General features: G+C 37.1%; 1 protein-coding gene across 3 annotated transcripts in view; it reads right to left on the minus strand.

The window, feature by feature from the left end:
* Positions 1–1125: 1125 nt before the first annotated feature.
* Positions 1126–27914, minus strand: part of VPS13A (vacuolar protein sorting 13 homolog A) — a 226450-nt gene continuing 199661 nt past the window's right edge. For all 3 annotated transcript variants that reach the window (XM_064361629.1, XM_064361630.1, XM_064361634.1), the window contains 4 exons: positions 19072–19157; positions 16480–16603; positions 14600–14674; positions 1126–6677 (listed from right to left, as the gene is read on the minus strand). In XM_064361629.1, coding sequence (XP_064217699.1) covers positions 6627–6677; positions 14600–14674; positions 16480–16603; positions 19072–19157 — 336 coding nt within the window. In that variant the 3' untranslated portion in view covers positions 1126–6626. The remainder of the gene's footprint in view (positions 6678–14599; positions 14675–16479; positions 16604–19071; positions 19158–27914) is intronic.

The raw sequence follows: 27914 nt of genomic DNA on the forward strand, positions 1-27914 counted from the left end.
GTGCCTCATCATGTCGTGCTGCCGTTCCCTCAGTAGCTGGCTGAGTCAAGCAGGAGAATCCTCTGCGAAGTAAGAGTGCTCCACAGTGTGCGTGCATGCGCACACACAGACACCACGTGGGGATGTAAGGTATGAAATGGCTACCTCAAATCAGTCTACAAAGTGCACCTTGGTTTGCTACATATGTTATGGAACCACGTGTCCCCATTCTGTGGGAACAACTCCAAGTGCTGAAAAAGACTGAAATTATTCTGATATGTAGTGATTCTACAATAGCAACATTTAGCTTTAAAAACAAAAACGAATCCTCATTCAGGAGACCAATAGCAACAGCTTTTGTGGAAGTTTACAAATTGATGTTAAATTTATCTAGAACAATAAAGGTCCAGAAATAGTCGAGACCGTTTTGCACATGAGAACAGAAAGAGGGAAGTAGAGCCCTTTAGGATATCTAGAAACACAAACAAACTACAAGACAATTCCCCTCCCCACCCATGATGGGCTAAAGGCTATGGACTGGGTTTCACTAGCCAATTAACATAAAAAGGGTTCAAAGGAATCCAGTAATTAGGGAAATTAAACAATGAAGAATGCCATTTCTTATTTCAAGCACTTTCTAGCATTGAGTTTGTGTTCATTTATCATTGGCTGACCACTTAAAGCATACAAGAAAATGAGGGCTTTCCGTACTCAAGTTGTAAGAGGGCTGTTAAATAAGTCATTCAAAGGGTAGTAACAATATTTTCTTAAGGCATGGTAAGGCTAGACTCTTTCAATATCGGGGTGAATTAATTACCTCTGCCAATACTGATTCTGCTTGTAGAAAATTCTCTCCTAGCCCTTCATTCAGGATATACTCATTACTTACTGGGGAAATAAGTCAAGTGAAGTTTTCTGAGGTTAAGAGGCAGAATGTCAGTGGTTAAGAATTCACTAGGTACTATACCACCGCTAGCTTTTAGTCAGCAGTGATCATGCTGGGCTGGGATGTCACCCAGAGCCTTGGGCAATCTGTTAGTTATTCACATTTATTTAAGCCCCAAAGAGGGTAGAATTTATATAGGCAAGGGAAGGCTATTAATAATGTTTCTAGTTCTATCAAAAAACTAAAAACAGAAGCAGACCAAAGATCATAAATCTTTATTGACAAAGGTATACATGGTGAAAATATATAATCTTACCATGCAATCCAAATCTATCAATACCAAGAAGCGGTTATAGAGAAAAAAAGTCATTAGTAAGCATGGCCAACCAATTTTTAGAGAGAGGAAAAAAGACTAAGATTAGTTTCCAAAAGGAAAAACTTCACTGTAAACATCTGTGTTTATAAATTATCTTAGAATACACAAAACCAAGGCAAAGACTGTGTAACAGGCAGCTGAGCCAAGCACACATAAAAGAGAAACGAGGAACAGAAAAGTGGAGGAAATCCTGCAGCGATGCAGAAATAGATATATTTAAAACTATCATAATCAATGACCATATTTTCATCAAAGAATAAGCATTCCAAAGCAGCACAGGCTATTTGATCAATTAAAACTGGCAAGAGAAAGTATTTTTAAAGTGCACCTTTCCTGAAAAATCCATTTTTATATGTAATACACACATAGAGATAATCATTTTAAACATCTGTAACAATCTATCTGACCTTGTAACAAGTCCCAGATACCATTCCTAATAGTTTGTGAGTGTGGCTATTAAATCACTGATATTGAAAATAGTTCAGTGTAATCTATGCTACATTTTTACTTGAATGTTTTTCAGCCCAAGAAGTGGGAACTTTTGGGTAAGGAACTGAACCCCGGAGGTATGATGGCATAACAAGAAGTGTTGGGATTTTCCAACATGTTCTACTTTGATTACACTTCTGATCATTAGGTAAGTCATTATACCAGTCTCACAGGGTTTCTTGTTACAAGGACGTCATTAGAAGGAACACATTATTAAGGTATCAGAGTAACACTAAATGAATAGTTCAGTGACAGGGATTTTCTATCATAGCAGTTTGATATCTATCATCATAGCAGGTGTTAAACTGTAATATAAATTAATTTGTATTTGTATAAAGTAATAAAAACTTTAAAAATATACCCCTATCAACCTAAAAAATTGAAGTTATATTTCTTGTATAGCTTTTTGGGTAACCAAAATTATTTTTTTGAAAATGTCATAATGATTTAAAAAAAGAAGTAATCTGTAATTCTAAAGTAAAAAACTTTTTAAATGGCATGAAAAATTTACCTTACAAGAGAGGAAATATAAAGCATAAAAAGGTTTCAATAAAAGAAACATGAATGAGGTTTGTAATAGAGGAGGATTCTGTGTCTTCTCAATGTGCTGGCATTGCTTTTCAGACAGTGCTGAAACAAATACTGCTTAAGACCAGTCGTGACAGTGGGAAAAACGTTTGCTCTAACAGTCATATTGGCCAAAAATTGACAATAAAGATGACAAGAATCAAAATTGTAACCGATGAATCCTAGCTTGACTAGATTGCCATTAACAATGAGGTATAACTTCAAAAGTGTATTTCGAAGGACTAAGCAGGAGGGTGAATGGGTTTACTTATAGAGTTGAGCTATACTGAACAGCACCAAAGAAAATCAGATTGACCAAGTCTGTATTCAGTCCTGCATATGGAATGTAAGTTATCTGCATTTTCTACTTGGATCTTGAAGAAATGAGAACTCCACTGTTTTCAGTAAAAAGGCATTGATATTTGCGTAGGCCCCCCCGCCAAGAGAATGAATATTTTGGCCCTACCAGAACGTGCCGTACATATCAGCTCCCCGTTTTTAAAGGCCTTTGCCACCGTTATGGTGAATCAGCTAAAAGGTAGATAGTTGAAATTCAACTGACTCAATAGGAAAATGTCTGTCTCCAATTCTATTATGGCAAAATGCTTGGTGGTAAAGAGGTTCAAATACCTCCAAGTAAACAATAGACTGTGGTCTTTTTTAGGGTGCTGTTTGTGGATCTCATTTTTCTATGCTTTTTCTGGTTCCGCTGAATCATATGAGGGTACCTGATAAACAGCAGAGAAGAAAAATCTTTTGGAAAGCGAACAAGGGTGATTCCATCTTCTCACTCAAAAGCGCTAACCATCTCTAGACTTCCCGAGTTGTGGATCTACTGCTCCTCATTTAAGGTCAGGTGCCACACAATCCAGACTCTTCCAACAATCACTGGATGGCCCCTGCCTCCTACAGCAGTTTTTCAAGCTTTCTTTTTTAAAACTGCATTTCATAATAGGAAACACTTTATATTGTGACCCAGTATGCATAGTAAATAGAATATTTAGCTGTTATTTCAGGAACCAATACTTAATCATTTTACATGCGCTGCTATTGTTCCTCTATTTTCTTTTTTATTTCACTTGTGAAATATACTGGTCTGGAGCTGTTAAGTTGATTTTATGACCCACTAATGGATTAGGACTTACAGAGTGGAAAAACAGCATCCCTGAGGATTCGGGTTGATCCTGACAAAAGGTAAAAAGCAATAGCCCTGGAACTCAAAAAGATTTCTTTGAACTGTGTTGGCTTAGCCGTGAAAGCATCCATGGTCAACGTATTTGGCGTGCACTTTGAGCCTCTACAGGCAAACTAATCAAGTATTTCGTCACAGTCTTTTTAATACAGGGGCCTATGTGAAGGGAGTACCTGGCATAGCCTGAAGAATCAACTAATACTGGCAAGTGATAACTGAGTAAGTTAGGCACAGGAAATTCAGCACTGTGTAGCGTCCTTCTAATTTAATCTGACTTTTTACCAGACAGCAATATGATGCTGCTTTGTGGGATGTTAGTATCAGATGAGCTAGGTGCATAGATATTCACTGGAACAATACTACTGCTATTACTATCAGAAGAAATGAGAGAGATAATTATGATAGAAAAGATCGTGGAAGTCTAAGACAACTTTATTTGGAGGCCACAGGATAGTTGCCTCTAAATGGATTAGGACTGTAGAGGAGAGAGAAAGGTAAGAACTGCCTACAGGTGGTCATGATTATTTAGTGTCCAGATAACAACTCAGCTATACTAAACTGACCTTGGGAGTTTTCTGAACGCTGGAGAAAAAGCAGTAAATACATACACTCTGAAAGGGAAGACACTGGAGTAGTGCATATGCCTTTTGGTTCAGAAAGGAGTATTTTGTAAATGTGAAGAAATCACAAGCTTCTTTTTGTACCAGAAATCAAAGTCACTCTTTGTAATGATTAAGGTTTTCTGGTGGAGAGCTGGCAGGTAACAGACACTCTGCCTTGGTCCTCACACAATTATCATAGACCAGAAGACATGCTGTGCTGGAGTGCCCAGTAGTAGAGTTAGCAAATAATACACGGAAGGGGTACAAGACTCAGCACCTCGTTCCATAACCACTACCAAATGACGGAGAAAGCTTAAATTTCTCCAGCAGAAATCCACTTATTGTAGTTAAAATGTAATTTAGGGCAGATGGTTTTCAAATACAAGAAGATTCTATATTCTAACCTTCATGAAAAATGGACTATAGAATCAAACAAATAACAACTGTAAATTGTAAAATGTGATGCTAACAACACTGACTTGTTATTAGTGATCTACTGATGTTCTTATGCTTTTGTTTGTTTAAATGAAGACAATATTCTAAAACATGATATCGATGTAGCTCTTGAAACTGTGGGTACCTCTAGTCTAGAGACAAGGAAGTGATGGGAGGAGGTGATGGGTAAATGAGTGGCAGGGAAAGAATAAGAAAAGAGAGTTCATGGTTCTATGGCAAGAGAACACGAAAGGCAGGCACTATCCTTTCTATGTGTACTACTCACAAGACCCACTCCTGCTGGCTGCCAGAGGGTATCAGAAGAATTTCTGTGTTTACTATTTATTTTAGACTTTTCTGCTTCACGACACTACACCCAGGGAGGCAGGGGGCTGTAACTTTTCTGAGAATGGTGAAATCATAACATTGGAATGGGTAATGAAGTATTTTGTTTTGGATGAGGACAATCTGATGCAAGCTTTCTGACTACCTCTACTCTTAGGTTTAATTCTGCCATAAGCAAAACCGAAGGAACTTAGTGACAGAGAAAATATGCACATTATTTTTAACAAAGGTCAACAACACGGAAACACTTCCTTGTGGGTTGAAACTTATCAGCTTTTGATTGATTGATTCAATTTAAGTTCAGTAAAGAAAACATTTGGGGGAAACTACTGAGAATAAATGTGTTTTAGTAATCAGAGAGAGAGGAATCAATAGCATTTAGTAGATCTGGTCAGCAAGAAATACAATTACAACATTGCATGCTGTTTATTTTAGCTTTTACAACAAAGCAAGGGTTTAAGGAGCCTGAGAAGAATTTCACAACCAACCATTGACTATACAGAATCTTCAATTCCAAAAACAGTTTATAATAACTTGGTAGCACAAACAACATGCATCAAATACTCTGTATTATTCAGTAACTAAATAGGATGCTGCATCATTCTCTTCATAGTTCACAATCATACATTCATTCCCTTATACCTGAAACAGTCCATTAATATTAAGGTGCAAAGATCTTGGACAAAAACCAAGAAAGAAAATCTCATGTCCTTATTTTTACTAATGTATAGCTGATGATTTTTGTGATGATGAGCTGTAAATTTAAAAGAGTGACTCTCACTTGAATAACTGTAGAGAAAGCAAACCAGAAATTCTCAATCTATTGGCAACAGGACAGGTTACTGCGTTAGATTTTAGGGTACATACGCTTATTTGTGAGAGGGACTGTCTGTTGGAATCATAATTCACTATATCTAAGATGTTGGGAATTTTGTTTATTCCATGTTAACAGTGAATGGAAAGTAGGCGTTGTTAAGGCTTTAGAAAGTCTCCTTTGATATTAACAGTCTATTAAAAACATGACTTGGGTAAACCAAGTAGATCTCATGGAATAGGCTTGAGGAAATGTTTCAAAGACTCTAAAGTTCTCAGAGAGCTTTTCCCTTTTTGAGTAGGATACTCATTTCTTAAAGCTTTCTTAAGGGGAGGTTTCAATCTATATTATAAATTATATTTAAAAAGATTGTTTTTAATCGTCCTATGCATTTTAAGTATAATTCAAACATATCCTTTATATTAAAAATAAGGAAAACAATATCAAAATATTTATCTGTAAAAAGAACTTCATGATTCTGAAGAAACCACCACCAAAGTTCTCTAGATGCCAGTGAGGCAATGTTTGATTTGATTATTTACCCATCACTCAGGGAGTCTGAAGCAAGCATAACAGAACAGAAGTTCAAAATGTGAACTAGAAACATTAAACTTGGCTCCATGAGGAGAGGAATTACAGGCAACCTCTCCACCATTACAGAGAAAAACTTGGAGCAAATGTTTAACATTCATAAATTTTTCTTTTACAAAGTAATTAGAATTATAAATAGATGGATGATTCAAGCTAGAAAACCGGGTAATCTCTGAAGAATTGAAATATTTTAATCACATAGCTGTTTTACCTGATTTTTTTTTTTTTAGCATCCAGAATACAGGGTACTTGAAATTATTTTTGTAATACGCTTCCTAAACAGGTTTTGAAAGGTACAATCTGGAAGCTGTAATCACTTATTGCTGTGTGTCTTCAGACAGTGTTCTCCATCAGAGGCTCGGAGAGGGTTCTCTTGCTTCTTCTAGCTTTGTTAGGATCCACTGAGGTGGGAACATAAACGAACATTTGCTTACTTCAATGAAATTGCAATGAAACAAAATGCAATGAATGGAGACCCAGAAGTTAGCTTTAAAGTTTAGTTAGGTGTATACTGACAGCCAATACATAAAATTCATCCTGCAAAAGAGATTAAATGGCCCAGATGGTTCAGAGACAATGGTACTTGGTTTAATAGTAGGAATACAGTTTTTCTAAGGTCTTTGGACTTAGATGTTCATTTTCAGAATAAGGGAAATGAGCCAGCCTGAGAGGAAAAAATTCCTTACAATCTGTACTGACTCTATATCACGAACTTCCATGATTTCATATATAGGATTCTACTAATGGAGTACAAATAATTAAATACAATTCCAGAGAGAGTAGGAGAAGTGACATTCTTGAGCATTTTAGGTGCTCTCACAATATATTTTCTATTCTAAAATAATTTGAAATTACAAAAATAAAATGTAAATGTAATGCACAGCCTTTCTACCAGTGACGTCTATTATTGTTGGGCATGGATGACAGATAAAAGCCATGGAGGTGATACAGGGGTTATGCTAGTATATAAAGATTTCACAGGGATGTTCGTGCCTCTTTATGAGCCTAGTAAGAGTAGCCCTAAGATAGGCAGAGAAAGATAACTGAATCTAGCAGCCTTCTCTGGATGTTCCTGGCCAAGCAGGAGGATCAAAAACAAACCTGCTGAGATAAAGTCACAGGGTGAAGGAATTAAAAGAAAACTTTCTTGCAGATAAACTGAAATAGGTGGTACTGTCCTTCAGCGACATGAAAGAAGGTAGTCTAAAAGTCATGCTTATCTGTCTCCCTATTCTAGGTGACAAGCATATGAAGGTTCTGGTCACTTTATTCCTCTTTCTTTGTAACTTGCTCCTTTTGTGTTTTCTACTGTTTGTTAGTGTGTCAGTGTCACCTCCTATCAGAATGTCTGCATAGAAAATTGCACAGCACATGCTAACTTGTCCAAGCTATGTGTATGGGACACTGGGAGAGGCCACTAGTTTGGGTCCTGATGTGACAGGTGAAGTGGTAAACAGTCATCCACAGGAGGCACAGCGAGATGGCCAAGAGGAGGCAACACGGGAATGCAGCTCCCAGCAAATGACACAGAAGGCTAGAGGACTTCACGATTCCAAGCAAGGTGCTGGGTTCGCCCGATTGGAGGGTCGGGGACTTCACTCCCCTCGGTGCTCCAATTCAGATCCTGTGCTTACCTTATCCCTCCTGCAACTCACGGTCCCCGAGCCCCACCAGACTGAGGGGCACCGTGGGTTGTCTATGCAAATCTGAGCAACTTGTTGGCACAGACCTGGGCGGAAGTTTGGACTAACGCCAGCAGGACGGAACTACCCATCCCACAGAAAGAGGCAGAGTTGAAAGCAAGGAAACAGGCCAGGCAGGCCCCACCCCTACGAAACTTAAACTGAAGCCTACGCACCAGAGAGCTTGGCAGCAAATACACCAGTTTGACCCCATCTGGGAAGATGGAGCTCGGGGAAGGAGAGATGCCACTGGGAAGGTGGGGCTAATTTCACCTGCAAACAAACTCCAGGGGAAGACCACCCACCCAGCAACCTGACTAAATCTGAGGCAGCCCAGTAGCGCCTCTACAGGCCAAAAAAGATATAGCTGCAACCACAACAGAAAGGATGCCCACTCAGAGATTCCTCCCAAAATCACCAACTTCAAAGATCAAAGGGAGATAAGTCCACAAAGATGGGAAGAAACCAGCACAAAAAGGATGAAACCATCAAAGACCAGAACACCTCTTCTCCTCCCAGGGATCACAACTCCTCACCATCAAGGGAACAAAACAAGACAGAGAATGAGTTTGATGAACTGACAGAAGCAGGCTTCAGAAGGTCGGTAATAACAAACTTCTTTGAGTTAAAAGACCATGTTTTAACCAAATGCAAAGAAACTAAGAACCTTGAAAAAAGGTTAGACAAAATGCCAACTAGAATAACCAGCATGGAGAAGAAAATAAATGACTTGATGGAGCTGAAAAACACAGCATGAGAACTTCGTGAGGCATACACAAGTTTCAACAGCTGAACTGATCAAGCAGAAGAAAGGATATCAGAGATAGAAGATCAAATCAATGAAATAAAATGAGAAGGCAAGATTAGAGAAAAAAGAGTAAAAAGAAACAAAGCCTCCAAGAAATATGGAATTATGTGAAAATACCTAATCTACACTTGATTGGCGTACCTGAATGTGACGGGGAGAATGAATCCAAGCTGGAAAACACTCTTCAGGATACTATCCAAGAGAACTTCCCCAACCTAACAAGGCAGGCCAACATTCAAATCCAGGAAATACAGAGAACACCACAAAGATACTCCTCAAGAAGAGCAACCCCAAGGCACATAATTGTCAAATTCACCAGGGGTGAAACAAAGGAAAAAATCCTAAGGGCAGCCAGAGACAAAGGTCAAGTCACCCACAAAGGAAAGACCATCAGACTCACAGCATATCTCTTGGCAGAAACCCTACAAGCTAGAAGGGAGTGGTTGTATTTTTACATTAGTAAAAATAAGGACATGAGATTTTCTTTCTTGGTTTTTGTCCAAGATCTTTGCACCTTAATATTAATGGACTGTTTCAGGTATAAGGGAATGAATGTATGATTGTGAACTATGAAGAGAATGATGCAGCATCCTATTTAGTTACTGAATAATACAGAGTATTTGATGCATGTTGTATGTGCTACCAAGTTATTATAAACTGTTTTTGGAATTGAAGATTCTGTATAGTCAATGGTTGGTTGTGAAATTCTTCTCAGGCTCCTTAATATTGGTGATATGCTTGTCACCAATATTCAACATCCTTAAAGAAAAGAACTTTCAACCCAGAATTTTCTATCCAGCCAAACTAAGCTTCATAAGTGAAGGAGACATAAAACCCTTTACGGACAAGCAATTGCTGAGAGAGTTCGTCACTACAAGACCTGCCTTCCAAGAGCTCCTGAAGGAAGTACTAAACATGGAAAGGAACAACCAGTGCCAGCCACTGCAGAAACGTACCAAATGGTAAAGAACAACAAAACAATGAAGAAACTGCATCCAACTAATGGGCAAAACAACCAGCCTGTAACAAAATGGCCAGATCAAACTCAAACATAACAATATTAACAAACATTGAAGGTAAATGGGCTAAATGTCCCAATCAAAAGACACAGACTGGAAAACTGGATAAAAAGTCAAGACCCATTGGTGTGCTGTATTCAGCAGACCCATCTCACATGCAAAGACTCACACAGACTCAAAGGGATGGAAGATCTACCAAGCAAATGGAGAGCAAAAAAAAAAAGAGGGGTAGCAATCCTAGTCTCTGATAAAATGGACTTTAAACCAACAAAGATCAAAAGAGACAAAAAAGGGCATTACATAACAGTAAAAGGATCAATAGAACAAGAGCTAACTATCCTAAATATATATGCACCCAATGCAGGAGCACCCAGATACATAAAATGAGTTCTTAACCTACAAAGAGACTTAGACTCCCGTACAATAATAATGGAAGACTTTAACACTCCACTGACAATACTGGACAGATTGACGAGACAGAACGTCAACAAGGATATCTAGGACTTGAACACAGATATGGACCAAGCAGACCTAATAAACATTTACAGAACACTCACCTCAAATCCACAGAATACACATTCTTCTCAGCACCACATCGCACTTACTCTAAAACTGACCATGTAATTGGAAGTAAACCACTCCTCAGCAAATGCAAAAGAAGGGAAATCATAAACAGTCTCTCAGACCACAGCACAATCAAATTAGAACTCAGGATTAAAAGAAGCACTCAAAACCGCACCATCACATGGAAACTGAACAACTTGTTCCTGAATGATGAATGGATAAACAACGAAATGAAGGCAGAAATAAAAGTTATTTGAAACCAATGAGAATGAAGGCACAACGTACCAGATCCTATGGGACATGTTTAAAGCAGTGTCTAGAGAGAAATTTATAGCAATAAATGCCCAAATGAGAAACAAGGAAAGATCTAAAATTGACACCCTATCATGAAAATTGAAAGAGCTAGAGGAGCAAGGTCAAAAACCTCAAAAGCTAGCAGAAGACAAGAAATAACTAAGATCAGAGCAGAACTGAAGGACACAGACACAAAAAATCCTTCAAAAAAATCAATAAATCCAGGAGCTGGTTTTTTGAAAAGATCAACAAAATAGACTGCTAGCTAGGTGAATAAAAAAGAAAAGAGAAGAATCTAATAGATGCAATAAAAAATGATAAAGGGGAGATGACCACTGAATCCTCGGAAATACAAACTACCATCAGAGATTACTACAAACAGCTCTATGCACATAAACCAGTAAATCTGGAAGAAATGGATAAATTCCTGGACACTTGCACACTCCCAAGACTAAGCCAGGAAGACGCTGAAACCCTAAATAGACCAATAACAAGGTCTGAAGTCGATGCAGCAATTAATGGCCTACCAACCAAAAAAAGTCCAGGTCCAGATGGGTTAACAGCTGAATTCTACCAGACATACAAAGAGGAGCTGGTACCATTCCTGTTGAAACTATTTCAAACAATACAAAAAGAGAGAATCCTCCCTAACTCTTTCTATGAGACCAATATCATCCTGATACCAAAACCTGGCAGAGACAGAACTAAAAAAGAAAACTACAGGCCAATAGCCATGATGAATGTTGATGTGAAAATCCTCAACAAAATACTGGCAAACCAAATCCAACAGCACATCAAAAAGCTTATCCACCAGGATCTAGTAGGCTTCATCCTGGGAATGCATGGCTGGTTCAACCTATGCAAATCTATAAACGTAATCCACCACATAAACAGAACCAAAAACAAAAACCACATGATTATCTCAACAGATGCAGAGAAGGCCTTCGATAAAATTCAACAGTCCTTTATGCTAAAAAGTCTCAACAAATTAGGTATCGATGAAATGTATCTCAAAATAATAAAAACTATTTACAACAAACCCACAGCCAATATTATATGGAACGGGCAATAACTAGAAGCATTCCCTTTAAAAACTGCCACTAGACAAGGATGCCCTCTCTCACCACTCCTATTCAATATAGTATTGGAAGTTCTAACCAGAGCAATTAGGCAAGAAAAAGAAATAAAAAGGGCATTCAGTTAAGGAAAAGAAGAAGTCAAATTGTCCCTATTTGCGGACGACATGATCGTATATTTAGAAGACCCCATTGTCTCAGCCCAAAACCTCCTTAAGCTGATAAGCAACTTTGGCAAAGTCTCAGGATACAAAATCAATGTGCAGAAATCACAAGCATTTCTATACACCAACAATAAACAAACAGAGAGCCAAATCATAAGCGAACTCCCATTTACAACTGCTACAAAGAGAATAAAATACCTAGGAATATAGCTAACAAACGATTAAAAGATCTCTTCAAGGAGAACTACAAACCACTGCTCAAGGAAATAAGAGAGGACACAAACATGGAAAAACATTGCATGCTCATGGTTAGGAAGAATCAATATTGTGAAAATGGCCATACTGCCCAAAGTAATTTATAGATTCAATGCTATCCCCATCAAGCTACCATTGACCTTCTTCATAGAACTGGAAAAAAAACACTTTAAACTTCATATGGAACCAAAAGAAAGCCTACATAGCCAAGACAATCCTAAGCAAAAAGAACGGAGGCATCATGCTACCTGACTTCAAACTATACAAGGCTACAGTAATCAAAACAGCATGGTACTGGTACCAAAACACAGATATAGAGCAATGGAACAGAACAGAGGCCTTGGAGGCAATGCCACACATCTACAACCATCTGATCTTCGACAAACCTGACAAAAACAAGCAATGGGGAAAGGATTCCCTGTTTAATAAATGGTGTTGGGAAACTGGCTAGCCATATGCAGGAAGCTGAAACTGGACCCCTTCTTTACACCTTATACAAAAATTAACTCCAGATGGATTAAAGATTTAAACATAAGACCTAATACCATAAAAAACCCTAGAAGAAAACCTAGGCAACACCATTCAGGACATAGGCACAGGCAAGGACTTCATGACTAAAACACCAGAAGCAATGGAAACAAAAGCCAAAATAGACAAATGGGATCTAATTAAACTCAAGAGTTTCTGCACAGCAAAAGAAACAATCATTAGAGTGAACTGACAACCAACAGAATGGGAAAAAAATTTGCAATCTCTACCCATCTGACAAAGGGCTAATATTCAGAATCTACAAAGAAGTAAAGCAGATTTACAAGAAAAAAAACCCATTCAAAAATGGGCAAAGGATATGAACAGACACTTTTCAAAAGAAAACATTTATGCTGCCAACAAACAGGAAAAATGCTCATCATCATTGGTCATTAGAGAAATGCAAATCAAAACCACATTGAGATACCATCTCACGCCAGTTAGTTAGAACGGCGATCATTAAAAAATCTGGAGACAACAGATGCTGGAGAGGATGTGGAGAAAAGGAACACTTTTACATTGTTGGTGGGAGTGTAAATTAGTTCAACCATTATGGAATACAGTGTGGCGATTCCTCAAGGATCTAGAAATAGAAATTCCATTTGACCCAGAAGTCCCATTACTGGGTATATCCAAAGGATTATAAATCCTTCTATTATAAGGACACATGCACATACTGTTTACAATAGCAAAGACCTGGAACCAACCCAAATGCCCATCAATGATAGACTGGACAAAGAAAATGTGGCACATATACACCATGGAATACTATGCTGCCATAAAAAACGATGAGTTCATGTCCTTTGTAGAGACATGGATGAATCTAGAAACCATCATTCTCAGCAAACTGACATAAGAACAGAAAACCAAACACTGCATGTTTTCACTCATAGGCGGGTGATGAACAATAAGAACACTTAGGCACAGGGAAAGGGACAACACTCACTGGGCTAGGTGGGAGGGAGTGGAGGGGAGAGGGGGGGAGGCACAGCGAGGGGTGGGGAGGATAACACTGGGAGAAATGCCTGATATAGGTGACAGGGTAGGGGGGGCCGGGGGATGGACATAGCAAACCACCATGGCATGTATGTACTTATGCAACAATCCTGCAGGATGCAGGATGTGTACGTGTACCCCAGAGCCCAAAGTGCAATAAAAAAAAAAAGTCATCCATGACCAGGATCAACATAGAGCATTGTATTAGCGCAGGAGGCCAGGTATCTGTCTGAGTCTAAGCCTGAGGCCCAGGAATCAATTATAGGAGAAATGCCCTCTTATTGTAAGTTTCATGATATAGTGAATACAGCTCAACATTCTGAATAGCACTTCAGTTGTGATCAATGAGGTCAACTGATAGCTTTCATTTTCTTGACAGTGCACATCCTTGTCATTGCCATAATCCCTAAAGTATACACCACGCTTTTCAGTTCACATCATTCCCATTTTGAGGAAACTGAGTTTAGCTGGCCCTCCCCAAGATTCCATAGTCAAGAAGGACAGAAGCAGTATTCAAACTCAGATTTTCTGCTGGGTTTGGCTCCCTTTGGTCTGTGTCATGCTATGGCAACTTTAAAAAAAATCATGGTAGCAAAAATGTGGAGCTATACTTTCCTGCTGGAGCTGATGGATTAACACTAAAAGAATTTTTGTTTATTGACTTTTTATTTTAAAAATGTTATAGTTAGCATTTAAAATAAGATGGAGCAATCTGGTTTAAAAAGCAAGTAGGTATGCTGAATTGAATCCAGTAAAAAAAAGTTTGGGGAAATTATTATCTAGTTACATATACTAAAACCTGCCAAAACACAAAAGCAAAACAAAATGAAACAAAAACCTCCCAAACAAAACTTATCTGCCTTAAAAAAGAGTCGACTTACATGGTTTTAAAGTGAGCAGCTCCTATCTATTTAAATAAAAGATTTATTATATTTACCCTGGCATCCTCTGGGGTCCTGAAGTTAATTATTTTTCCAAACTCTCTGGCATGAAATACAGACTTCACTCGTTCCTATAAACAGAATAAGTAAATTCATTAAAAAGAAAATCTGGTTGTAAAAATCCATAAAGAAATGCCACAAAGCTTTATTACTGTATGCTTAAAGTGTCCATCTTACATAAATCATGCATCTTAAAAAAGACAAGAATGAGGAACCAAGAAGAATCAAAACCAATAGAAAAAAAGACTACATTTTGGCCAGGCATAGTGGCTCACGCCTGTAATTCCAGCACTTTGGGAGGTCAAAGCAGGTAGATCACCTGAGGTCAGGAGTTTGAAACCAGCCTGACCAACATGGAGAAACCCCATCTCTACTAAAAATACAAGATTAGCCAGGTGTGGTGGCGCATGCCTGTAATCCCAGTTACTTGGGAGGCTGAAGCAGGAGAGTCGCTTGAACCTAGGAGGTGGAGGTTGCGGTGAGCTGAGATTGCGCCACTGCACTCCAGCCTGGGCAACAAGAGCAAAACTGTGTCTCAAAAACGAAAAGACTATATACTATTAATACATGTTCATTATCGCTAAAGCTAAGTTAAAAAGCTTAAGGTGATATTTCAATTGCTAAAGCCATAAAGGGCTGACATAAAGCACGGGAAGGAAATTAAGTCGGGCTAGTGCCACTGTTTTTCCTCTTCAAATAATTTCTTACACAGTTGTTATCTGGCCACAGAATCATGATTGAATCCAGGTTAAAAATAATATACACACGTGTGTGTATGCATATATACATAAACACATAACATGTGTTGGAGTATGTGCATGTGTGCATGCATGTATGTACTTCTGACATTTTAAACCAGTCATATAGTAAGAATATACTTTAGAATCAAAGAGATCAGGTTGCACCTTTGGTATTATGTTTAGTATTGGTAGTGGGGAGTAGGGACTGTCTAAGAGCAGATATTAAGCATTTCAGGGACAAACAGAACTGAAACTATTGAGGACAAGGGTGATGTTTCTCTGTACGTATGGGTAAGGTCATAGAGAGGCAAAGTGAAGGTTTTACTAGTCTAACATGTTCTAAAAGTAATTCAACTATACATGCAGACTCTAGAAGAAATTAGATTCTTCTAATTAAAAAAAAAAAAAAAGGAGGAGGCTGGGCCCAGTGGCTCATGTCTATAATCACAGCACTTTGGGAGGCCAAGGAAGGCAGACTGCTTGAGCCCAGGAATTTGAGACCAGACTGGCCAATCTGGTGAAACACCGTCTGTACTAAAAATACAAAAATTAGCCTGACGTGGTGGCACATGCCTGTCCTAGTGACTCAGGAGGCTGAGGCAGGAGAATTGCTTGAACCTGGGAGGTGGAGGCTGCAGTGATCCGAGAGCGTCACTGCACTCCAGCCTGTGTGACAGGGTGAGACTCTGTCTCAAAAAAAAAAAAAAAGAGAATGATTGCAGAATTGTAGATACGAGGTCTCATGAAAAGGTGGAAGGAGAAGAAATCAAAGAGATAAGAAAGTATTAATGTTGGAAAGGGAAAAATATATTTAAAAAGCCAGGAAAGCCCTATGGACTGGAGTACAGGCTAATAGCCACTAACCATTATTTCATATGTGGGAAGTGGGGTTCAGTCACTGAATATACATTGAGGGCCCAGGAACGTTATTGTGAATGCAATAGCGCAGAAAGCACAGTTTTTCTTGGCCTAGTTTTCTTTTCTTTAAGCCCGGCTAAGATAGCAGGTATAAAGGAAAACCACACCAAGACAATTGACATCTATAAAAGAGGTAGAGCATTACACAAATAAAGAGGACTATTTCAAAACATTATTTTCAATTCCAAATTTTCAAAAACTAAATCTATTCAACATACCTTTGCTTCAATACGCAGTCTTCTCCCATGAACGATGAATGGTTCTTTGGTAAATTCATCAAAACTATACTGCCACTCACATGTGAGTTGTCCAAATGTTCCCTTTGTTACAAACAATACACCACTGCAGAAACAAAAACAAAAAGAATTCACTTTAAAATTGAGGCACTTATATCCGATAACAACAGGATGCAGATGACCGCAAGTGCAAATGCAATATTCATCAACAGAGACTATATTCTGGGTCATAAAAAGCCTTAATGAATTTAAAAGAACTGAAACCATAAAGTGTGTTCTCAGACCATAACAGAACTAAACTAGAAACCAAAACAAAAGGATAACAACAGTATTTCCAAATGCTTAAAAATAACACTTCCAAATAATCCAGGGGTCAAAGAATCTCAAAGGAAATTAGAAAGTATTTTGAACAGAATGAGAATGAAAATGTAACACAGAATTTGTGGGATGCAGCTAACATAATGCTCAGTGGGAAATTTATAGCATAACATTTATATTAGGAAAACTGAAGCACTTATAAAATCAAATACGTAAGGCAATTCATAAGAAACAGGATACATTTACAGAACCAATTATCAGCCAATATTTGCAGGAACTTTCATGTAATTAACACGTTAGAATACTTTCATTACTAAGGCTCCATGTAACATACTTCCCAACTACATCAGAAAGAAGCTTTTCTAACCATGTTGAACAGAATCATTATGCTGCAGGCCTTGGGATTTTCATAGGTAAAATCAAGTCCCATTACTGCCTATTTTAGAGAAAGACGTCAAAAAGCATCATTCTAATTTTTAAATAAATTGTTTTCCCATTTTGAAGAAAAACTGAAGAAATGAAAATGCCTTCTGTCTATAAGAAGTCTATTTAATCCTTCCTTCAAATGTCTTTCTTCTCAATTTTTCTTTCTGATTGAAACATCAATTGTAGGTGCAACCAGAGGTGTCTAGTAGATTGAGTTAAAGAAACGTGGCTCCAGGCTAGGATGGAAAAGGAGAAAGCTAGCCAGGATTTTTCTCTCTCACTTCCATCTTCTGTCCCTGTTCTCCTCTTTTACCAATCCTGGATTACAGGAGCTGATGGAGCAAACCTAGTGGTGCTCCAGGACATCTCCAACCATGTGAAAAATCACAGACAGACTGGCCAGTGTAGCAGGTACTCCCAGTCCTGATCCAAAGATCCTTTATCCCCAAACCTGAAACTTGGAAAGGGAATCCCATGTATAACCACCATGCTTTATTCAACTACAACTAATTCACTTCCCGTACTCTGTCAAGGGACTGTGACCTCATCTAAAGGAAGTCCGTTGCATTGGGAAAAAAATAATGTTTAAAATGTTGCAAGATGTGGAACCAAACTTTGCAACTGATCTTGTTTAATGATGATTAGTTACCTTTCCTTTAGTCAATGGGAAGGTGAGTTACCAAAACATGATGGAAAATTTCTATGAGCAAAAATGATGCTGAAGCAATGTCTGTAATTACAAAAGTCTAGAAACAAGTTACATGTAAATTAGTACTTAATTCTAAATGAATATTAGGAATTTATAAATTAAGATCTCCTTACATTGACAAGTAATAATGTTCAAAATATAGATCCCAAGTAAAAAAATTAAAAGTACATGATGGTATGTCTAAGAGACTTTCATCTGCATTAAAACATGTGTCTGTCTACCTGCAGAGGCATAGAATACTTCAAGAAGGACACAAAGGAAACAAGCAAAAAATGGGCTGCCTCTTGGAAGGGAACAGAGTGACTAGTGTCTGGGACGGAATGAAGTCTTGTGAAAGTTTTCCACTTGGTGTTACTTTTAAATCAAAAAATTAAAATAGGGCTATATTTCAGAAACTGAGATTAAAACATCAAAGTGAGTGCTTAGTAGTCACCTTGAGCCAACACAATGCTTATATAACTTTACCTTTCAATAGTGAACAAAACCATAGGTTAACAACTCCTTTCTGGTTAGCTATAACTTCTCCCTACTAGCTGTATTTTCACTCCCCACCACCCAGAGACTGCCATCTTACTAATGCACTTGTTCATTCCTTCCCTAGTTCAACAACGACTCCTGCACACTTGCCCCTCTTAGGCTATGCCACTGTGTATTTTTGCATGTACCCCACTACTGTCTGTCTGAAGAAGTTGCTGTAGTATCCAACTAAAATTATATCTGCTTCTCCTAGTATATCCACTTATGTGAATCTATATGTATTCTAACAAACAGATGCCACCAGAGGACTGCTGACTTCTGGGATAACCTAAAATTGTGCACTTCTTCAGAGAGGAGAAAGTTTACTTTTAAGAGGACAGCTTTATGGAATTTCTCCATCCATTTGAATTGGTTGAGACAAAAACCAAAATATTTATGTCTGTGCATGACTGTGTTTATCTGTATGCATGCACAAAGCTATGCATAAAATTTATGTAATGTTTAGGAAGTTAGGCTTGTGGAGCAAGAGGAGCCAAGAATCAGTGTGACTATATAGAACAAAAGGTGAGTAACAAATCTTCACCTCATGAGTGGCCGTCAGTTAACCCCTTATCAAATTACATAAGAGAAAGAAAGCAAGTTACCGTCTGGTTATCATCAGCATATCTGTTTTATTGATCATGACATGGGTAAAATATTTGTATTTGGCAAATCTTCCATTTTCCATGACCTAAAAGAAAGAAGTGAGAGACAATGAGAAAATTGATAATATTCCTATTGTAATGCAAACAATGCCTTATAATCCTCTAAAAACCATTTCTCAATGGGGGCAAACCATTAATATACAGAAAACTGATTTAATTATTTGCAAAATCATTGCTGTTTCCTTTTTAAAAGCATCTACTTGTACTACTTTATTTAAGATTACTCAGTTGCAGCAATGCCAATCTTTAATGCTAGACTTTTAGAAGCTAATGTTATCTTACAAAGTTTAAGTTCAATCTAATGAGGTATTTATTACAGTGAATATTGGAAAGTATATTAGTATTTAATCACATTTATACAAAACCCACAAGTAAATACTAACACATATCTAAACATATGCATAACGTGAATTACTAATTAGTTTCTGCCTTGTCCTAGAAATTCCGTATAGATCTTATAAACATGCATTTCTTTGTCAATCTCACAACTCATTAAAAAATAAGGAGCAGAGAGTTTCTGGACAAACAGGGACCCCAAAGTTTACTTAGCCTTTGGAACAATCTTTATTTTCGAGACTGCTGAAACACTGTCTATCCATGCATTGTCTGTTAACAATCATTTGCTTCAAAAAATGTAAATATAACCAGATGAAGAAAATAGTTATTTTAAATTCTATTTTCAGTAATATTTGCTCTGAGGATGGAGCTACTTCAGCTAAAGTATACAGCAGGCTAGCCTACTATTTTTACAGGCAAGGCAAGCAATGTAATTATGACTAAGAGACCTCAAGAAGAGGCATGCTATGAATTTAGCCAAAATGTGAGAAATCATAAAGAAATTTCAAGAAAAGGATATAAAAGTTTTAGAAAACTGTGTTCCATGAAGCTGTACAAAAAACCAAGAATTATTTAGCTTAGAAGAAAGCTATGAAGTAACTTCATGATAATCTTGGTATAGAAAGTTGATAGTTTTCATTTTTATCTGAGAAAGAATTAAAAAAATAAAATAACAGGATGAATCATACAGATTAACTGCATGGAAGAAGTTTCTAACTTCAACAATTATACAATACTGAGGAAGAAAATACTATTTAATGAAGTAGGTAGGGCAAATAAATGCAAATACTTTGTATTAGAAATGAAAAAGGGGCCTAACTACAGATTCGGAAAAAATCAATAAGAATTACAGTAGTTCCCCCTTATCTGCAGGGGGATATATTCCTAAACCTCCAGTGGGTGCCTGAAACCACAGATAGCACTGAACCCTACATATATTCTACGACCTATGATAAAGGTTAATTTATAAATTAGGCACAGTAAGAGATTAACAATAACCAATAATAAAATAGAACAATTATACTGTAATAAAAGTTATGTGAAGCTTTATTTCTGAAATTTTCCATTTAATATTTTCAAACCATGGTTGGCCATGGGTAACTGAAACTGCAGAAAGCAACTGTGGATATAACAGGACCACCATATTAGATAATTTATAAATTATGCAAATAATTTTAAACACTTAGATGAAATGAACTATGTTTTAAGAAATATAAATTATTAAGAGGAAGAAGCATCATGTGTAGAAATTATTTGCAGATGACCGTACATCTGGAAACTCCAAACCCACAAAACCCAGTAATCAATTTGGAAATGGAAGAGAAAGAAATTCTGTTTACAAAATAAAAAAGATAAATATTTACATATAAGTTTAATAAATAATGGGCAGGACACAGGTGATAAAAGCCATATCACTCTCTTCAGGGGAGTAAAAGAAATTTTGAAAATGGAAATCCATGTCTTATTCTTGGATATAAAAATTTATGATAATAAAGATGTTATTGACTCCCAATTTTTACACACACATGCATGCATGTGCCTGCGCAAACGCACACGCGCATGCACACACACACACACACACACGTGATCCCAAGATGGTGGTTTTTAAAGCATGGGGTAAAAGGTAAGAGTGATTTGTCAAAATTATACTAAAAAGAAAAATATGTAGTAATATCCAGTAAGAAGAATGATAAAAACTACTCTAGCAGACATTAATACAATTTATAAAGTTGCAGTAGTGAAACAGTTTGATGCTGGTAAAGTATATGCACACATATCAAAGGAAGAATACAGATTACAGAAACTGACCACTATGCATATAGGACATTACAAAATCCTATCCAATTACGGAAATTCATTAAATCAAGACAGCACTTCGAATCAGTAGGTAAATACATGCATTATCAAATAAATGGTGTTTTAGGTAACTCACTGGCTAAAGCTGAATCTTTCACTCCTTATACCCAATACATTGTAGATGGATCAGTAATTTAAGTATACAAAATGACTATAAAAGCACTAGAAAAAGTAACATTTAATAATCGAAGCAGGAAAGGCCAAAATATAACAAAGTCCATAAAACACAACATAAAAAAAAATGTTAAGTACACAGAACTTAACCACTACTGAATGGCAAAATGATAAGCAAATAAACAGTAGTAAAGCAAAATAACACAAAAATCAAAGGACAAATTGTGAAAATATTTGTCAATACAGAGATATAATTTCAATATATAGGTAATTCTAGCAATTTGAAGAAACCAATAGAAAAAAATGAGTAAAGTAGAAAAATGTGTGAAGAATATGAACAGGTAGTTCAGAAAAACACAAACAATATCCAACTGATAAACATGAGAAACTATTCACTGTAATTCAAAATCAGGAAAATGCAAATCAATTAAACATACCCTTTGAGTCTGCAATTCCACTGCTAAAATTTATCTTATGCAAAAGTATGCCAAAATATACATATAAGAATCTTCACAGCAATACTGTATTGAGTATACAATCTAAATATTAATAGGGTATTGGTTAAATAAATTCATGTACAGCCATACAATGGAACATTATGAAGTCATTAAAAAGAAAAATGAAGATCTGTGCATACTGATATAGAGAAATGTACAAGATATAGTAAACAAAAAGAAATTACATTACGAAACAGAGTATATGGAAAGAAAAGAGGAAACACATACAGATACATACACTTGTATGTACATAAGACATTTCTGGAAGTTGTACATCAATCTATTAGCACTGATCTCTGGGGTTTTGAAGCATAACGGCAGAGGTAGAAGTTACCTTTTATTTTAATTTTTACACTCTTTTATTCTGTTTGAGTTTTTTGATATCTGAAAAGAAACTGGCTGAAAAAGGTTCATTTTCTTTTATTCCACGTGGCCAAGTTTAAAAATCAAGAATACAAATGTTGACCTCCTCAAGAATATCACTGCTAACAGAATTCAAGAGCCTACGTGAACCATTAATAGATCATAACCTTCAAATAATGTAAAATCTGTGGTTTATTCCAAGTACCTAGCTTTTATTTCTATATTATGCTAAGTTTGGGCATCGTAATTAAGCCTACCTCTCATCACTTTCTGCTTTTCAGACCCAACTTGAAGCCAAGCAGTTAAACCAGTATCAACAGTCACAACAGCACTGGTATAAATAAAAGCTAAAATATCCAAAGAAAGTAATTCATATAATGCTTTCCATCCAAAACCTTAAATGTAACACTTGAAAGATGAATGAGCTTTATGGTCCCAGCAGTCTGCTTTGAAACATAAACAACTGTATCCTTTGTTATTAGGGTGACTGTATTTGAATAAACATCAAAGATAACTCATTGCACAGCAAAATCTTGCTGGTCAGTCTCCATTACAAACATGGAAATATGGAGTAACATCATAAACAGAATCCAAAACCTTCAAACTGAATCCACAGAAGTATGGGAGAGAACATATAATAGCTTATTAGCCACTATCATCTTCCATCACATTGCAAAAAAGTCTACAAATGTCATGTTTCAGTCACAAATTCCTGCCAGACTTTATAAATGTACTACATATGAAGCTTTAGACTTCTCAAAACATCATTTCTTTTAGGAAAAAAACCCAGAATTTTAGAGCTGAAAAACTCCCATTGTTCATCCAAACCAAGCTCTTCCTTTTACACATGAAGAAACTGATGATCAGTAAGTGTCTAATGAATCTTCTAAATCTAAATTTTCACAACCTTGTGTAATTAGGTAAAAGTACAGCTAAGTGACTTGCTTGGGGTTAGTTGCAAAACTGGACTCGGAAAACTGGATTCTTCACTTCTAATTCCAGTGCATTTCACTACACCGAACACATCATGATGTTTCCTCCTTGTGGTATCAGTCATACTTTCCCATGGTACCTCAAGAAATGTCTTTGATATCCCTGGACACTGATAGTTGCCGAGGCAGGCTGCTAATATTTTCCAGGTCAACAGTGTTCAAATAACTTAGTGTCAAAATCCTACCCTCCTCCATCCCAAACAGATGCTAGGTATAAATGGTTCTACCAAAATAATTTGTGACAGCCTTTAAAATAACCAAAGAATTAGCAAAATCAGGGTTTAGGAATTATCATGTAGGGCCCTTATATAAAGACCAAGATTTGGCTGAAATATAACGGAATTAACAGTGCCAGGACTTTAGACATGTTAACCTCATTCATGTACTTTAATGTTAAAGGAAAAACATTTTTTTGCCTTATTCTTTAAAAGTATATATAAATTACCTATTATAGTTTAAGAATTTACTAAAAGAAATAAACATAGAAACACAATGGTAACTGCATTCATTATATACAATTGTCAGAATCTATACATAATTAAAATGTATGGTTATTGGTAAACAGGTCCTTTTGCATTTAGAAAAGATGAGTACATAAATCATACTTCACTAGACATAAATTCAAATCAAATTAATGACACATTTGGAAACACAAAGAAAGTGAAACTTGAAGGACAGAGTCACGGTAACAGAGACATTTCTAACACCTCAAGTCATCCAAATGTTACGAAGCAGAATTCCATAACAAAAATACTTCTGAAAAATAATGCAAAACGGAAAAGATTAAAAATAGGAACAAATCACTAAAATAAAAGCCTTTAAGGCCTAACCAAAGAATGTGGTGATCAATAATGGGAAACATATTTAAGAAAATTGGTTAAAGGACAAGAACATGTTGTTCGGCAAACAAAAAAACAAAATCTAATCAGCATCTGACTCATTTGGAAGACAAGTGCTGCATAAAGCTATGAATGAGATTTTTAAAAAAATATATAGCAAAAATGGGGGATTAAAAACATGAAATTCGGCTGGGCATGGTGGCTTACGCCTGTAATCCCAGCACTTTGGGAGGCTGAGGTAGGCAGATCGCCTGAGGTCAGGAGTTAGAGACCAGCCTGGCCAACATGGCAAAACCCCGTCTCTACTAAAAATACAAAAAATTAGCTAGGTGTGGTGGCAGGCACCTGTAATCCTAGCTATTTGGGAGGCTGAGGCAGAGAGAATCACTTGAACCTGGGAGGCTGAGGTTGCAGTGAGCTGAGACTGTGCTATTGCACTCCAGTCTGGGCAACAGAGCAAGACTCATGTCTCAAAAACAATCAAACATGAAATTCATCTAGATGAAAGATAAAAGTGAGTATTACCAAGCAAGTAAATATACTAGATAACAAATAAATGGTTTTATAGACTGATTGAGTGTTCAGGAGATGACTGGGAAAGAAGAAGGATTTATGAATAGATTCTACTCAAAATTTAAGCTCATTTCTAAAACCAAAATTCAGGAAGTTAATTGTAAAACGGCAAATACTGCCATTTAAAAACTATTTAAGAAGTAAATAGACAAATTGTTCAAAACAATCTCATCTTTAGAGAAAACTCAGTCAATAAGTATAACCTCCTTAGAGTTATATGATGAATGTTTCAGGATAAAGAATATTTTACTAATTCACTTCAAACCTCAGACTAGAGTGCCATGGCCAGGAAAAAGAAAGTATTCAAGAAATAATTAAATACGTAGAAATTTATTACCTCAAAACTTAATGATTTCATGTTCTTGAATGAGACTAATTGTAAACAAGAGTAAAGAAGTGACACGTAGCTTACCTTGTGAGGTAAGTTGATTTTAAAAAAGTAATATCTTACTGATTATATCATCAAATCTGAAGACCAAGCAGCACTTATTTCATCCCGCATACCTCCATCTTCTCCCATGCTAATACGCTATCTTGACGGGTCAGTAAAACCATAGGTATATAGGCTATATTGACAGCTTAGACAGGGCATGAAAGTTGAGCGTAACCTCTGACATAAAATCAAGTGAAAGAAACTACTATATCTTAAGAGATATGAATTGTTGTCATCAACTGGTACAACCAAAAGCCTGGAGAAGGAAAAGAACTATGCTCACGGAATAGTTTTGTGTACTGACAACAGCAGACCATCAATTAGCCTACTTAATATATTCTAGAAGAGCTAGAGTGGGTGCATCAAGGGTAATGTAGGTGCACAGCAACAAAAGTCTCACTAAAGCAGTTCAGCAGAACCTCTACTGGATCAACATTTATGGGTTCATGATACTATATATCCCTGAAAGCAGCAGTAACATTTCTTTTGAAATACTGCATATTTCAGAGCAGTTCAAATCACTGAGGTTTTACTGTTTCCACTGCTTACCAGTAAGTGTGTGGAAAATTGGAAAATTGTCATGGTATTTTAACTACTCTAATAACCTCGAAAGGAAAAAATATTCTTTTTTTCCTTTCAAGGTTAATAGAATAAATAGAATAGATTCTTTTATCTTGGCAAAGAGGAGAAAAATGAAATAATTTATATAATGATGACTAAGAACTTGCATAAACTGGTATTCATCTGGAATAATAAAAATATGACGAGTTACTATTAGGCACCAAGCTAATAATTACTGGCATATCTAATTTTATTATACTCCACCTATTGTATTTCCCAGATACTGTTTTTTATAAATTGAAGGTTTATGGCAACTCTGCATCAAGCAAGTTTATAAGCACCATTTGTCAACAGCACATGCTCATTTCGTGTCTCTATATCACATTTTGGTAATTCTTACAGTATTTCAAACTTTTACCATTATTTTATCTGTATGGTGATCTGTGATCAGTGATCTTTGATACCACTATTTTATAGTCCCTTTTGAGGTGCCATAAACTACACCCACAGAGAGTGAACTTAATCTATAAATGTGTGTGCTCTGACTGCCCACTGACTGGACGTTTCCCAAACCCTCTCCCTCTCCTTGAGCCTCCCTATTACCTGAGAAAAAACAATATTGAAATTAGTCCAATTAACAGCCCTACAATGACTTCTAAGTGCGGAAGTGAAAAGAAGAGTTATAGGTCCATCACTTTAAATCAAAAGCTAGAAACGACCAAGCTTAGTGAGAAAGGTATGTCAAAAGCTGAGGTCGGCTGAAAGCTAGGCCTCTTATACCAAAAAGCCAAGTGTGAATGCATAGGAAAAGTTCCTGAAGGAAAGTAAAATGCAAGTGCTACTCCAGTGAACACACAAATTATAAGAAAGCAAAAGAGCCTGATTGCTGATATGGAGAAGGATTTAGTGGTCTGGATAGAAGATCAAATCAGCCACATTTCTTCAAGCCAAAGCCTAATCCAGAGCAAGGCCCTAACTCTCTTCAATTATATGAAGGCTGAGAGAGGAGAGGAAGCTGCAGAAGAAAAGTTGAAGCCAGCAGAGGTTAGTTCATGAGGTTTAAGGAAAGAAATTCATCTCCATAACATAAAAGCACAAGGTAAAGCAGCAAGTGCTGATGGAGAAGCTGCAGCAAGTTATCCAGAAGATCTAGCTAAGATCACTGATGACAGTGGCTACACGAAACAACTGATTTTCAATATAGATGAGACAAACTTCTCATGGAAGATGCTATCCAGGACTTTCATAGCTAGAGAGAAGTCAATGCCCGGCTTTAAAGCTTCAAAAGACAGTCAGATTCTCTTGTTAGGGGCTAGTGCAGCTGGTGACTTTATTTTCTTTAAAGATATGGTCTTGCTATGTTGCCCAACATGGACTTGAACTTCTGGGCTCAAGAGATCCTCTTGCCTCAGCCTCCCAAATAGCTAGGACAACAGGCGGGGGCCACCATGCCTGCTGCAGCTGGTGACTTTAAGTTGAAGCTAATGCTCCATTCCAAAAATCCTAGGGTCCTGGCCAGGTGCGGTGGCTCACACGTGTAATTCCAGCACTTTGGGAGGCCAAGGTGGGTAGATCGCTTGACCACAAGAGTTCAAGACTAGCTTTGGGCAACATGTTGAAATCCTGTCTCTCCAAAAAAAAAAAATAGCCACATGTGGGAGCATATGCCTGTAGTCTCAGCTACTCAAGAGGCTGAGGTGGGAGAATTGATTAAGCCTGGGAGTTTGAGGCTGCAGTAAGCCAAGACCATGTCACTGCACTCCAGCCTGGGTGACAGAGCAAGACTCTAAATTAAAACAAACAAACAAAAAAAGGCCAGGTGTGGTGACTCACGCCTGTAATCCCCCAGCACTTTGGGAAGCCAAGGTGGGTGGATCATCTGAGGTCAGGAGTTCATGACCAGCCTGCCAACATGGTGAAACCCCATCTATACTAAAAATACAAAAATTAGCTGGGTGTGGTGGTAGGCGCCTGTAATCCCAGATACTCAGGAGGCTGAGGCAGGAGAATCGCTTGAACCCAGGGGGCAGAGGCTGCAGGGAGCCAAGATGCCAAGATTGTGCCATTATACTCCAACTGGGTGACAGAGTGAGACTCCATCTCAAAAAAAAAAAAAAAAGAAAAAAAAAATCCTAGGGTCCTTAGGAATTACACTAAAGCTACTCTGCCTGTACTGTATAAATGGAACAACAAAGCCCAGATGACAGCACATTTCTTT

The sequence above is a fragment of the Aotus nancymaae genome, unplaced genomic scaffold (assembly GCF_030222135.1).
Source record: "Aotus nancymaae isolate 86718 unplaced genomic scaffold, 86718_ANA_hifiasm-v0.15.2.pri h1tg000041l, whole genome shotgun sequence".
Lineage (NCBI taxonomy): Eukaryota > Metazoa > Chordata > Mammalia > Primates > Aotidae > Aotus > Aotus nancymaae.